Source organism: Tinamus guttatus, unplaced genomic scaffold, assembly GCF_059628265.1.
Source record: "Tinamus guttatus ecotype Peru unplaced genomic scaffold, ASM5962826v1 Tinamus_guttatus_pri_ptg000085l, whole genome shotgun sequence".
NCBI lineage: Eukaryota > Metazoa > Chordata > Aves > Tinamiformes > Tinamidae > Tinamus > Tinamus guttatus.
The window spans coordinates 531,869-546,749 of record NW_028288619.1 but is presented as its reverse complement, the minus strand read 5'-3'; the positions used below and the strand labels follow the sequence as shown (position 1 = coordinate 546,749).

At 38.1% G+C, this 14,881-nt stretch overlaps 1 protein-coding gene across 1 annotated transcript in view; it reads right to left on the bottom strand.

Annotated features, from left to right (window-relative positions):
- The window catches only part of UBE3D (ubiquitin protein ligase E3D), a 66,771-nt gene that overhangs the window by 21,331 nt on the left and 30,559 nt on the right, over window positions 1-14,881 (bottom strand). The window contains exon 9 of the mRNA XM_010217644.2: window positions 7,138-7,276. Coding sequence (XP_010215946.2) covers window positions 7,138-7,276 — 139 coding nt within the window. The remainder of the gene's footprint in view (window positions 1-7,137; window positions 7,277-14,881) is intronic.

Below are 14,881 nucleotides of genomic sequence, written 5' to 3'. Positions count from 1 at the left end.
TTAGGCATTACAAATATAGCTGCTTTTTCAGATTTCAGAATGACTTTGGTAAGGCAGAACTCTCTCAACAGAAGAAAACAAAGCAAGAGTAGTATTAACCAGGCATCTCACTCCTCAACAGTTTGGGAGTTCTGCAATCCATCTTACACTCATGTCTAAGTGGTGAATGACGTTTGAGTGTGTTTTCTAAGAAAACTGCTGTGTGTATTACCAGGTACTGATCTTACACTTCATCCCCTGGGTTCTTTTCCTCAGTAACCAAGTAAATATTTAGTTGTTAAGAAACCCATGCAGGTGGTTGCTGCTTGATTCCAGGCAGGCAGAACCACATGCAGGCAGCATTGCTTCCTCAGGCAGGTCTTCTCTCTCCAGCAGCACAGGACTTCATTTCTAGTGGATGCAATTGCCTCTGTGCTACACGCTCACTGCTACTCACTGAGAGCTCCTTTTTTTAAAAAATAAATAAATAAAATCTGCCCATGTTTCAGATAGGACCATATTCTACCTCTTGAAGTCCTTCTATACTGAAGTAGAAAGAGATAACAAATTACGAATCTCAGTTTAGGACCACTGCTGCCAAAATCCTAACTCTCCTCCATCAATGAGCACTGAACTAATAAAATATTTCAGTCTCAGCTCAAGATCTTGAGAACTGGAAAACAGAAAAAAAAAAAAGAATAAAAGAGAAAAAAGTAAAGGACAGTCTCAATATCTCACACACTCACACAAATAATACTACAGAACACGTTAGAGATACTTTTAAAAGATAGCTTACAGTGTAATGCATCCTCCCAGGGTAATAGATCCAGAGTTGCTTAATGAACATCAACTTAATAAAGGGCAATTAAGTAGCAGATGGGAAAAAAAAAAAAAAAAAAAAAAAGGACAATCGTTTCTTAATTGAAACTAGAAATCTCTATCATCTGCCAAGAAATATTCCAATTACTCTTTGGAACACTAATTCTTTTAATTTTGTTTGCTTCTGTCAGCATTTGCTCAGTATCACTTCATCATTTCTTTTCTACTTATTCTGCAGGATTTTAATAGAGTTGCTATGATTTTTAGTAAATGCAAACAAGCACAAACAAACAAACATTACAGCTCCTTTTATTTTAAAGTCAGTGAAATATTTGTGTGCATTTTTAATAAATGCATCTTCTTGCCCAGTACCGTAAAAGCCTTGGGTCCTTATTCTATATTTTTGAAAAACTGTTTGAAATCAAGTTTAAAAACATTTCCACAAAATCGTCTAAAACCTCACAATAACACACATATTTGCGGATGTAAAGCAAAATGAAATATAAATATTTGTGAGGGGGCTGTTTTTTTTTTTTAAGATCATTTCCACACGAAAAAGGTTTTTTTCTCAAAGAAGCTACAAAAGCACGCAGAGCAAATTTAAGCCATCCTATGTCATCCTAGCAATTCATCAGAGTTGGTCAAAGCCAAAAAAAAAGGAGTACAGCAGGCATTTTTATCCTAAACTGCACTAATGAAAACACTACTAGGGCAAATAGGGAGAGCTGATAGACACTGGCACTAACTATACTTGGTTTCCCTGCTGTAGTTTTCATTTTGCAAAACTGGTAGGTTAAGGGAAATCAAATGATTGTATCCCAACAGAGACTGCAATGTACTTGCAGACATTTCTCCATATTACCATCAATGCTCATTCAGAAATTTCAGAGACAAACAGTGGGGGAACTTCAGGAAAGAAAAGAAAAAGGCTAAATTTCAAAAAAGCCCTAAGGAACTAAGAATTTCATCTGTTGTCTATAAGGTAACACAAAATATACGTATCCAAACCTATGTTTAATTTCGCGAGAGGTCCTCAGTAACCACCTAATAGAAAGCTTAATTTATAAAAATGCTTAAAAATATGCTATTATACTGCATAATGGACTCCCTTCCTTCCCAGAAAAACCCTTCTGGGCTAAATGAACTATAGAGACATGTTTTTGAAAGTCCATTCCTTCCCTCTTCTTATTTTCATTTGTTATACCATTGTGTCCCAAAATAATTTGAACAAGTGAAGCTGTTTCTTGCAATTTTCCAAAGTGTGGAACCCAACATAACAAGAATCTGGGTGTGTGTCACTTCTGCAGCTCCAGCTGCTCAGAAGCGAACAGAAGGAATCGAGCTAAAATTCTGAACTTTTCTCAGCTACTTGCTTCAAGAAAAACTGTCAGAAGACACAGGTGCACTGTAGTTGTCCTAAATTCCTGAAACATATCTCAAGCTAACTTAATTTTGAAATTTTTATTTTTAAGTAAGTCTTAACACCACACAACCACTCAATGTCAAGGCACATTTCAGCTCAGACAAGGGGTAAGCCTGACAGAAAGCAATAACTTTTTATTTTGCCTTTCACAAGTCTTTTGAATCTGACAGCAAGCTACCTGCATTCTAGGGCCGTTAAGTTGTAGTGACAATTGCTTTTACTAATTCTTTTATTCTCTGAGCAAATGGCTTTTTGACATCTCTAAATCTGTCTACTCTAGTAAGTTTTCTGCACTTCATGTAGGTTGTACTATGGAAAAGGGTTTTTTTGGGGGGGGCGTTGAGGGAACGACATCAAAGAATATCAAGAGCTATTTCAAAAAAAAAAGAAAAATTTTTTTGAAACTGCTCCACAGTTTTTGCAACACAATCTTCTTTCAATTTACTTGCAAAAGTAAAAACATTATCTATTTAGTTCTGAGAGCTACTGTTACAGACTGTAGCCTTATGAATACAGGTTTGATATTGGGAGTAAAATGCTTGGTTTCCTATACTAACAGCACCAGCAGAAAACATGCTGAACAGCCCCGTGCATCTTCATAAAAATTCAATATCCAAGACATTCTGTTCACTGTGCCTGAATTCAGAGGCAGACAAGATAAGGTTAGCAAAACACAGCAGAGATTACTTGTCACTTTAAAGCATCTCCCCATGTTAACTGTTTTGTGTTGGAAGCTCTTAAGCACCAGCGTGCTCTGTGCTGAGAAATAGCAGCCGAGCAGTTCAGCCATCAAGTACAGAGTAACTCAAGTGGGAGCTAGCTCCAAGTGCTCCCAAGTATTATACGTCCTGTAGATATGTACAGTGTATGTATGTGCATATTGTACATGATAGACAAAGCCAAGTCCAACCATTCCTAAAGATCAGAGCTGTCAGCTCATGTGAGAGGAGAGCCAGATGGATTCAGCATCTGATACGTAATCCTACTTTCCGCACAGTATAAAGGAGCTGAACAGAGAGGGGCAAAGCCATGCTGAGAGCAGAGCTAGGACACTCTCAAACCTTTGAATTAATTCTGGGATCCAGGTCCTCTCTCCCACCTGACTTCTTTGCATTGCTCCAGGATAAAAATGAAGTGCTTCAGTCAATCCTTGGATCCTAGGCCTCCTTAGTATGGGAGACGGACTGCAGGTGTGGGAAGGTGGAAGTCAGGGCTGTAAATCCAAGCTCTCCAGTAAACCCCAGAGCAGCCATAAGCCAGCAAGATTGTCTCACCCGTTTTGGTCCCCACGAATTTCCAGACACCAACTTGCCAACCTGCCTTTCTCTACAGCCTACCAAAAAAAAAATGCTAGTGTCCTGGCACAGGCAAAATGAGACCAAAGAGCCCAAGTCCACCAACTACCTCAAAGGAACAGTCGGTTCTAACAAGGAAGGGAATTTCAGCCACCAGTTGTGCCGAGCAGCTGCCCCCTCAGCTCAGCAAAGAGCTACATTACAGGCGTCTTCTGCAGCTCCTCTCTGCCAGACTGCCCCAGGGAAGTCAACTGTATGGAAAAATTTTCACACAGTCAAACCGGAATGAAAAGTGATTTCAAATATTATGTTACTAAGCAGTAGCACACTGTTGGAAAATAAACATAATTTATGTTTCAGCACAGATATGGAGTCTGTTAAGCGACTCCCAGAGAGCACTTCTAGAGCACAAAGCAGAACAAGTTTATTACTGAGACGATTAGCAACTAAGCACATTTTCTTTGCATGCTTTTTACATCCCAAATATATTCCAATGCATATGTACACCAGCTAAAGATGTGGGTCTTCAGCAATATAAGAGAGGGAAGGAAAATACAGTCTCAAAAAACACAGGGGTGAGATCATTTTTGTCTCCCTAACTACTAAAGGAAAAAAGAGGGGGTGTTTTTAAGTTTTACTGATACAATCTCAAGAGTTAGGCTGCAACTTTCAAATAACTACCTACAGATATAGCAGCATTTACATGATGTAACTTAAAATATTCTATCAGAAAACAAAAAGTGCCATGCTGGGAAGTATCTAGCCCCATCCTATGTGTTCAAAAGTAAACATTTAAGGAAGGTACTCAACTCCAGCCACTTTCTTCAGTCCTTTCCCTTTTAACTCCAGCAGCATTTTGAATCACACATTCAGCTGCAGAATCCCCATCTTTCTTCCCCCATCAGTGGAAGATGATTGCCACTTGAAACTGCACCGAGGGGTATAAGAGCAAACTCTACGGTTCTTTTCAAATACAAGTATTATTTTAATGTACATTAAAAAAAAATCAATGCAATTTGCTATACCATTGCAGATCTACCACAAACAAGTGAGCAACTATTTTTGCCATTGAATCCTTTAAGACACACAAAGTATCACAGTCTTTGTTTGCTGCCCTTTAATTACTCACTGCCTGGCTCAAAATATACTCCAATATTTTGGATGTAGACAACTCTTATGCTCAGGTAGCAACATAATTTAATAACATTCAAGTTCCCTGCAGATCTTGTCAACTTTTTCCAAGAAAAACACAGAAAAAGTAGGACATACTAGTTTATTATCTGCTGTACAAAAGGGTGAATATCAGTACAAAGAAGCAAGCAAGAAAAAACAAAACCAAACAAAAACCTCCCGATAAAGCTGACTGCACATTGTAAAGAACTGGTAAAGAGCCCAAGCAATTTTTGTTCCTGCTTCATGGCTTTCCTTGTTTGAAAACTTAGATCTAAACAAGCTACACAAATAAATAATTCTTTCCTGGACTACATTTGCCCTCTAAGACAAACACTGGCCAATATAGACCGTCTGGTAAGAAAAGTAGAAATGTGGGAACGTTTCACATATTGGGAAAAAATCCACAGTAAAAGTGGGTTTCAGAACTCTGCCTTGTCAAAACCTGTGAAACTCCCTTGCTTGTTGCTCTGAAAACAGTAACTAGGAGTCATCTTAAAGTGATGAATAGCATCTTCAGTGTGAAATCATTTTCTTAATCAAGATTACAGCAGTTGGACACTGTCATATCTTGCCCTACAGACAGGAAAACTAAGATTCAAGCAGGTCACTACTGGAAAACATTCTCCACAGTGCTGCAAAGCATTTCTATTCCACTTGCTTTAAACTAAGCCCTCAGTGGTTCCACTGAGCTCTGAGTATGACTGATCTGTTAAGGCAGAGGCAAGAAGAAACAAATGAGGATTCAGAAAATATGGCTACTACCAACTTGTGTTTGGGCTAGGCCAAGCGCTGCTCACATTTGAGACAATGGTTCTCTTCCCAAAGTTGCATCACGAAGCTAACGTGATCCAGCAGCACTCAAGTACAGTCATAAAGATTCTGACATGGGGGGAAAAAAAGCTGTGAAATTTTCTGTTCTCTGAAGAAGCTTCTTGAATTTATTGACTCTCATCTGCATGAGTTCACAGGCATTTATCACTTCCTATCTCTGTTCAGGCAAGAATTAGAATTCTACAACTTCAGGCTCGCTACATGCGGAAACAATAAAAAACATGTAGCCCCAGCTATTTAACCTATCACAAAGTGCATGGGAAAGATTTCACCACAGATTATTAGCAATGTAATGGACAACAAATACGTTCTCCTACATTAGGCAACTGAAATGGTCACTCCTTAATAAGAAGCACACATTATTTAATTGCATGAAGAGCTATATTAAACAATTTTTGAAACTTGCAGTTTTGCAGTCTGGCTCTGCTATCATAATTTTGAAATGATTGAAGTGATCGACACCTGGTGTTTACCTAAGGAGTTCACAGGACGCAGATCCCCTGTTTTCAAGCTCAGAAGATACAAAGGACATCAGCAGTGCAGTTGCATATTCATTTTCTAACATCTAGCTGTGTTTCCAGCAGGTGGACAACAGTGTACATCTATTACAATTGTTTGATTTTATGATCATGGTGTTTCTTCCCCCAAATTCTACAATAAGATTATATTCCTAAGAGATGTTAGTGAAAAACAAACTAAATAGTCTCTTGCCTTGATTACAATTTTGGGGCATGCACAAATAGAGGCAGCTTATTGTTATAAACTCTTGCTATAAACTTTTTTTTTTTTTTTTTAACAACACTCAATTCTACCACAATGACAATTCTCATATAGCTGCAAATAATAAACACAAATTTAGATATTTTTTTCTGTCCAACATCTGATGGCTTTAGATTTCTATCAATAACTGGCTGACTTAGTAACTATGTGGGAGACAAAAGTCTCATAAAAAGGCTGAGCTGCTATGTTTTATCAGGATGAATTATAGATGTCTATTTTGTTGGTAGAAATCTAAAGTGTTCAGAAACATGATCAAGACCACACAGATTGACTTAGCGTTATACATTAACAGTGGTTTTATTTGGCATTTTAGGAGGAAGAATTTGTGTGACTGGCAAGAACACCAGAACATCAGCAGTAACTTGCAGCAGAACCCTCTGCACAAACTGAATGCTTCACTCGCTCCTGAAATTGTATAGTGGCTTGAACATTTAGTCCCGTTACTCAAAAGATTTTCACCACTCTGAATATTTATATTTAGCTCAGCTAAGGATTTTTTTGACTTTTTTAATATAATAGTGCATTTCAATGGAGTTGAATGACTCTAGGTATTCAGGCTCAACTATGGAAATTTGAGGATATTTATTTGAACATATAATTTAACTTAAACAGTGATATTCTGTTTAAAAACCCAGTGACATCTCTTGACATATTCCAAATTAAATACAACTTTTAAAAAAAAAGCCACTAAAAGAAAGCCTCCATTACAATATTTTAAGGGAAAATCAAGCAAGTCTTAAAGTTAAGCCTTTATTTCAAAGGTATTTATCAGTATCCAGAGATCTCTCCTTTTTGGAAATAGCACCTTTACATTGAAAAAAAATAGCAATGCCTTACCTGGAAAGAATTCATGCAACGAAGTGAAGGTGGCAGAGAGCTGGTACTTAAACCCAGTATTAGCAGTAATTCCAAACAAGTTTCTGATGGAAATGTTAAAGGATGAACTCCAATATCGTCCTCCCATGCATCAGCAAGGCTGTAAGTTAAAAAACAAACAAAAAAAAAACAAATTTAATTATCTTAAAATATACATTTAATGCCCAAATTCCAAATCTATATTAGAAAGTGGTATAGTTTGTGATAATAAGATTCTCTTCATATTTTGTCTGTAAGAGTCACTGACGAGCATTAAAATACAATCTGTATTTGGAGTACTTCATTCTTACTACCAATTTTACAAAAAGATACATCATGTGACGGGAAAGTTTAGTGTGTATCAAGCTTGGAATTAGAAACATGAGTGGATTGTTTTAAACAATATTTCTGGATGAAATCTGAACTGCCCCTAGCAATTCCCCGTCAGATAGCATTCAGCAAGATCAACTCAATCATGTTTTTTTCCTTCTCATGTAAGCAGTCATATTGATCTTGCATCCATTTGCCTTAAACTGGCCTCCTGAATTTTAACCATATTTTTCTTTCCTAACCATTATTTCCTGCTCTTTCCTTCTTTATCTAGGGGGGTAAGCAGGAATGTGGTTTTCTTTCAATACACAGAAGGAAGTTCCATAATGCACACAAGGTTAGAGACACCTTCACCACCTTCAAAATATAGAGAAGGGCGTTTATTCTTTTTCTAAATCCTCAATAAGATAGAGCTAAGTCTATCAGTTCTAAATTACTAAACATGCCATGCTCTGACAATAGCAGGTGGGTCCCTGTGAGCTCCCATTAGGAGCTTAGAACAGATTGGAGGGAAGAGGAAGGCTGTCCCAGGCTAGGCAGTTTCTGGCCTTCTTAGTGGCAGTCCATCATATAAGGGCTCCATTCACAGCTGATATCATACCAAAGAAGAGAAGTCAAAACCTGTCGCACAGTAAGTCTTCATAATGTGAAAGATGTGATTTGACTTTTAAAGTCATGTAAAGAAATGACTAAGACATAAATGAGTTTTAAGACACATAAAGGGTCTGCTGGTAAGTCAGGAAAGGGAACAGTTACAGCATCTTAACTACTGATGAATAAAAGCTCTCAGTTAAGCCCCAAATTCTTTTTGAATATTAAAAGGAAGGCGGAAATTTAAGGAAAAGAGCAGCATGGCTGAGGTAAAGCGAGGCCACAGCGACTGGCCCAGGGACCCTGGGATGCTCCCAGGGAGAATGTCCAGCTCTAGATGATGAGTGTTAAGCAGGTAGCAACAACAGCGCCTCCTTAACTGTAATCCAGGAATGAGTTTTATATTTCAGGCTAAGAAAAGATAAAGATTTCCACAACTATAATCAGAAACTTTATGTCCCTTACTAGGCCTTTATTCTATGTTTTTGGTAAGCTTGTCTGGCAATACAAGCGAGTTCAGGTGAAGCCATTGGAAGTGCAGCCTTCCGCTTTTCACAGACCAGCGAGTCTAACTGTAGCAGCGCGCGGGCACCGCCGAACACCCTCAGAGAAGCTGAGGACCGTAGGTGATGTGCTAAGGGGAGGTGTTTCCACAGACCAGCACCTTTCCTGCAAGGAACTTTTCAGGACTCCGGACAATATTTCAAAAGTCACAAGCACTACAATTTAGCACTTACAACCAGGATCTTTTGGAGCTCCCTCCTCATTTTAAAGCCCAATTTCTACAGCACTGACACTGCCCTAGAGACTTTTTTTCTGGCTGTTGTTTTATTTTTGGGGAGGACTGTTGCCATAAAGACATCTAACCTAATTATATTGTAGCTCTTGTTTATTAATGGCTTAGCTATGAGTATTTCCTGAAACAATTCCAGTGTGTCCCTTTAGAGTAAACAAATCATGTGTGTTCTAGCACTTACTAGTCCAAGAACACTCATTTGGAATTGCTCTTTAAATCTTCTCCTTTTGCAACATTTAACACAAGTTTTTGTGGGCAGTTAGTGTTTTATTAGAGGATACTCCTTTTTGTTCTTCTTCATTACTCTTATTCATACGAGTATTAAAATATTTTTTTCTGCTATCTTCATTGTAGAGGAGAGAATCTCTCTGCTTTAAAAAACCTACCTTTTTACATCTTAGTTTTACAGTGTCTGTTTTTACTCTGTATAAGGAGAGCTCTCCTTTCTAGTGCAGGAGAGGGGATTGTTTGTTTATATTTACAGAAAGAGACCGATATGTTGGGATTTCTCCTTAGGAGAGTGAGCACCCATGGAGGACAGCTAAGCCTGGCAGCACAGTGCTTACTCCTGAACTGCCCCATATGTAAACATGCAGATCTGGTTGAAAGCTCCTCAGCCAATTACACAAAACTGCATCTTGCTGTCCTGGTCTTAAAAAAAAAAAAAAAAAAAAAAAAAAAAAAAAAAAAAAAAAAGACTTTAAGACTGGAAACAATCCAGCAGGACTCTGACTTTGGATACAAGCAGGACTTGCACATGCTCTTTCCCCTTGCTTCCCAGCAAGGAACCCTCAGCAAGGAACCCTCATTTCTAGCTTCCCATAAAGAAAAACTGAGCAGGCCGGACCTGCTGCTTTTGTGAGTAAAGGGTAAGAGGACGATTTCCAGAGAACAGAGATGGCAACATTGGCTGATAGGATCACAGGGAAGGTGAGGCTAGAAGTGGTGAAGGAGACACAGCTCTCCCTCCAGAAATAACTTAACCACAGAAACCCATGTTGTTTCGTGTTCTTCCTTCATAAAACATTCAGTTTTTCTACCCTGCAAAGAGGTCTTGCGCTTCTGCAACTTCCAGGCATTGTGAGCTTCAGCATTACACATAATCAATAAACTCTATACAGATTCCCTAAAACATCATGGGTGAGAGAGTGCATACCTACTTCAGACTGACTTCATGACAGACAAAGCTCACCGCTAAATATTGACCTTGACAGCTTGACAGTGTTTGAAAGAAATGAGAGTCAGGTTTAAGAACCAAACTTTAATACAGCAAGATGTAATAAAACCTAATAAAATAGTCCAAGCTAAGAGCAGGCTATGAGTTAAGAAAAGGGCATGTCAAAGTGATTTTTTTCTCACAGGACATGAAATCCACATCTATGAACTGTCACAATTCAGTCAAGCCTGCCAGCAATCTCATCATCAGGAAAACCCTAATCACCCTAATCATTGTGCCTGTTTCCCATTTTGTTATCTGCTCCCCTCCCAGAACTTTTCAGATTAATTTTCCCACGATCTAGTATATGTTAGACCTTGAAAGTTTGATGTTTTCCTGAAAATGGGTGTCTTAACAGTGGAGACACATCTATAGAGTTACCACAGAATAACAGCAGCTGATGGATCATAACTCACATCGGACAAACGAGCAATGTTTACTCAAAACAGTATTAACAAATTTAATAATATGTCATTATCCACACAGTAAACATTCTTCACAGACTCTTAAACTTTCTAATAAGTGAGCCACATTGAGAAACTTGATCTTTTTACTTAATACAATTCAGTGTCTGGATTGAGGACAACTGGAAAAAAACCACAATCCTACAGTTTTGGGCTGGGAAAATAGGTTGGTGAAAACAAAACTGATTTCCAATGAGGGCAAGAGTCAGAGTGCTTCCTGGTGACAACTGAACTTGAGATGCAGGCCCTCTAGATTAAAGCAATACTTTAATTCCATCCTTTCTGTTCCAGCTGCAACATATACCTTAGGCTGGTCCACAAAAATACAACAAACATAAGATTAATGTATAAAGAGACATAAATAAAACTTTCATATAACTTTGATATTGAGAATAAGAACATCACATGCAATGAATACTAATCAAATTATTTAATGTGCTTATAGCACATTTGTGAATGCTCATAAGGCATTCAAAACAAATAAGAAACAAAGATGAAAAGTTAAGGCTATTTCCCCTTTGTACTTCTCAACGTTCTGAGGAAAGGACCATTTGAAGCAGGAGTTTAGAGCATGACTGCCACATTTCCATAACCAAAGAAATTCAGCTAAGAAAGTAAGATTGCTGTAGGCATATGTGAAAGAATAAAATAATAACAATAACAAAAATAAATAATCAGGATATTTTAAAAGCTACTCAAAAAAAAAAAAAAAGGAAAATCCAGGGCAACCAGAATTCCCTAGATTTAGGGATTATTGGCAAGTGCAACGTACCCAACTGGTTGTTAGTGCAGCGATGAGCAGCCCTGGGAGCGGCTGCCCGGATGAGCCTGGAGGGAGCTGCTCCGAAGCTGCGGCAGCAGCAGTTGATCACAGGGCGCTCGGGTAAGCGCATTCAGCTCACTCTTCTGAGACCTCAGAGGTACCTCTCTGTGCTCATTAAGGAATTGCTCTATGCCCCCAGAACGGCTACGATGCCTACATAAGTCACAGTGTGATTTGAAAGTCTTGCCCTTAAGAGCAAAGTTTAAGGCACCAAAATCACAAATCATTTATTTCATCATTGCTTGTCTCTACATACAAGCAGACAAGTAGCTACCCATCCAGTTACGGAACCTGCTTGTAATGCCCTAAAGGTCCTCACAAAAAGTACATATTCACAGCATGTCAGTGAAGCAAGAGAACTCTAACTTCCAAACGCAGGAAAAATTCACAGGACTCTTACAAGTTGGGAAACTGCACTGCACTTTCACCAGCTGGTGTTTCTTTCAGGAGAAGAAAGTTCTTGCCCCTTCTGCCAAGGCCATTTTTCTCAGATAATCATGCTCCACCATGGACGAAGTTTCATCCAAAGTACAACTGTCTCAGCAATGGAGAAAACAGACAGCCTTTCCAGAGTGCCAGGTAAACCCCTTTGCATTTCCAGAGCATCCCTGTTACCACCTCAGATCTACCAGACTACTTCTATAAATACATTAACCTAGGGCAGGCTAAGTAGATCACAACTGGAAAATTAAAAAGCTCCTACCTGGAGCATTCCTCTCTGTTACCACCAAGGCACCAGGTCAATTTGCTTTCAGTAGCTATGTCCCAAGGAAACATGCTCTGCATTTAGGCTCCAAATGTCGTGAAACACTTGATTCAATGAAGCTCTGAAGCTCTAGCTAACTTTTGGCAATTTCCTTCAAGTGTTTCACGACATTTGGAGCCTAAATGCTGATGAATCTGCTAAAAAAGCCGTCAGAGGCTCAGCCCTGACTCTCGGAGTTCACTGAATGTTAAAGCAGCTCCTTCCACAAACTACAGCTCTAAGTGACAGATGACTTTATGAAACCAAAGGACAAACTTGCTAAATTAAATAACTATTCTTAAAAATGATTTAATCTAAAAACAATTATAAATTATGGTAGCTTATGTGTCTATATACTTGATATGCCAGAAGGCTAAGCTATTTATACTTTTAATTATCCGTGCAATAATCTGAAAATGACATAAAAATCAATGCACAGTCATTAGCTACTAAACTCTTGCCAAAATTTAAATAACATGGAGTACTAAGAATGCAGTTCTTCCACAGCCTACACTAAATTCCTGTAGAAAACTTTCTTTACAGAATCAAAACATTGCTCCTCTTCTGAAACAGCCATCTCTAGTCTTGTTTTAATGCAGTCAGTTATTCCTTTGCAATAGTTGGGAATGTTATTCGATTCTTCTAACAAACGTTCCCAGGCATCTTAACTGTTGCATCGTATCCCAAATCAACAAGTATAAAACCTTTCTTAAGATTCATTGAAGAGAGGAAGGGAAATGGGACTCTCTGGTGCCCTTGGAAGGAGATGACCAAGGGAAGGTAGAAGACACAAACCCGTAATCCAGGAAGCCATGTGGCCAGCTGCAGTTTTAGATTTAGCGCAATTGACCACAGTGGCCAAAAAAGAAATGCTCTGACCCTCACTCCATCTCTAAATATTAAAACTTACATTTTTTTTTAGGGAATCACCATGGAGACAGGATGAAAAGTGCTTGGGTATTTGCAAACTTAGTCTTAAATATTGTCTCCAGTAAAGCATTCTTAAAAAGTTACTGATACATTTTAGAAACACATATGCATACATACACACTTAATCTTTTTTATGAATTTGTCTTTCCTAGAATCTGGTAAAAAATAAACCATCTAGAAATGCACTATCAGAACAATTCAGCATGTTTAAAACATCACGCCCTAGAAAATGCAGGCCCTGCTTGAACTTTCAGTGTGTCACCATTTGAAAAGAACAAATTATTTAAATTAATAAGAAAGGATTATGATGAAAATTCAAGTTTAACTTCCCCACAGTGCCATCTGCTCATTGCCATACTACTTTTCAGAGCAACTTACATGAAAAAAGAATATTTTTTTTAACATTTCAGAGTAATTTCAAGTAAAATTATGCTTTTTGCTTCAGTGAGCGCTTCTATGATTTAAAACAGACATTCTACATGTATTTTTCTCATTTCTAAGTGGAAAATAAATCAAGACCTCAGGCTAAAATATTTTGTGTTAGGTGATTGCAAATTAATCTTAATTACATTTTTCTTTAATTTTTGTATTTTAAATTATTTTACTACTTCTCAACATACTGCAATTGTCTTAATTTATCAAAGGGTAATCAGACAGAGATATAAAAGTTGTCTATCGTAATCTACAAAGTACAGGTCCAATTCTTTTTCTCTCTTTTTTTTTTAAAGCTCATGCCCCCCAACATTTCACTAGGCTCGATCCTTTTGTATTTAGGTAAATAAAACGATGCTAGGTTTGTTGCTGTTTTTAAAAAGTTTTATTAGTACAAATAAGGCCTCTGTTTAGACCGTTGAACTCTCTCTGCTCCCCCACAAGATGGAAAAGGGGAAAAAGAAAAGAAAAAAAAAATCCAGAAAATCAAACAACTGCATCAGGACACCATGCCAGCACAGCTGATTGCTCAGAATATTACTACTCTGAAGCACAGAACGCTACCTCCACCTACTGCAAATTCTTGTGTGAAAATACATCTACAGAGTTGAATCCTCTCCAGTAGATACATGCTCCAAGGAACATATAAATTCAGAGTAAATGCTCAACATACTTCTCTGGACCAAAGATTTTTTTGTTGTGCAATACCTTCTTTTCCATGCTGTCTTCCCTCTTCCAGCTAGCTACTATGCAGTTTCAAAAGCACCGATTTTAAGTTATAAACCTTATCACCTACAAAATATTTTCATCTCACTGAAAAAGAGTCCCGGTTGTACAGTATCTCCAGAAAAGAAAACAGAAATTCAGCAGCAACAATCACCGGAATAAAGGTTAAATATCACAGGACTGGATTAGTAGGTGTTCAGCTTGACCAGAACCTTTACACTGACAATTCATAATACCTAAAATAAATCTGTGAAAAGCTAAACCAGCAAAAATGTGCAAGGCAGACTTCTGTTCAATGGGTCACCTAGATGTGTGGGACCACACAAATACACTGTACTTAAAATTCATGACAGGACTCAAAACACACACAGAAGATGCTCCAGATGGCCAGTGGGTACAGCTAAGATATTACCATCTTTATTTAGTTTGAGCACCAGGTAAGCAAAAATAGGCAACTGTAGAATGAAGGAAACAAGAAATTCTAATTTTGAGGGAACTGACCTTGGATATAAAATTCCAACCCTGCCTGGTACTTCCCAGGACATGCTCTACCAGCAACACCAGAGTGTAAAATGGTACCACAGAGTCAACCCACAACAGTAACTGTACATAGAGAAGAAAAGTCTTTCTTCGTTCATTTGCAAAAATATCAACATTTTGTGGCAAAAACAGA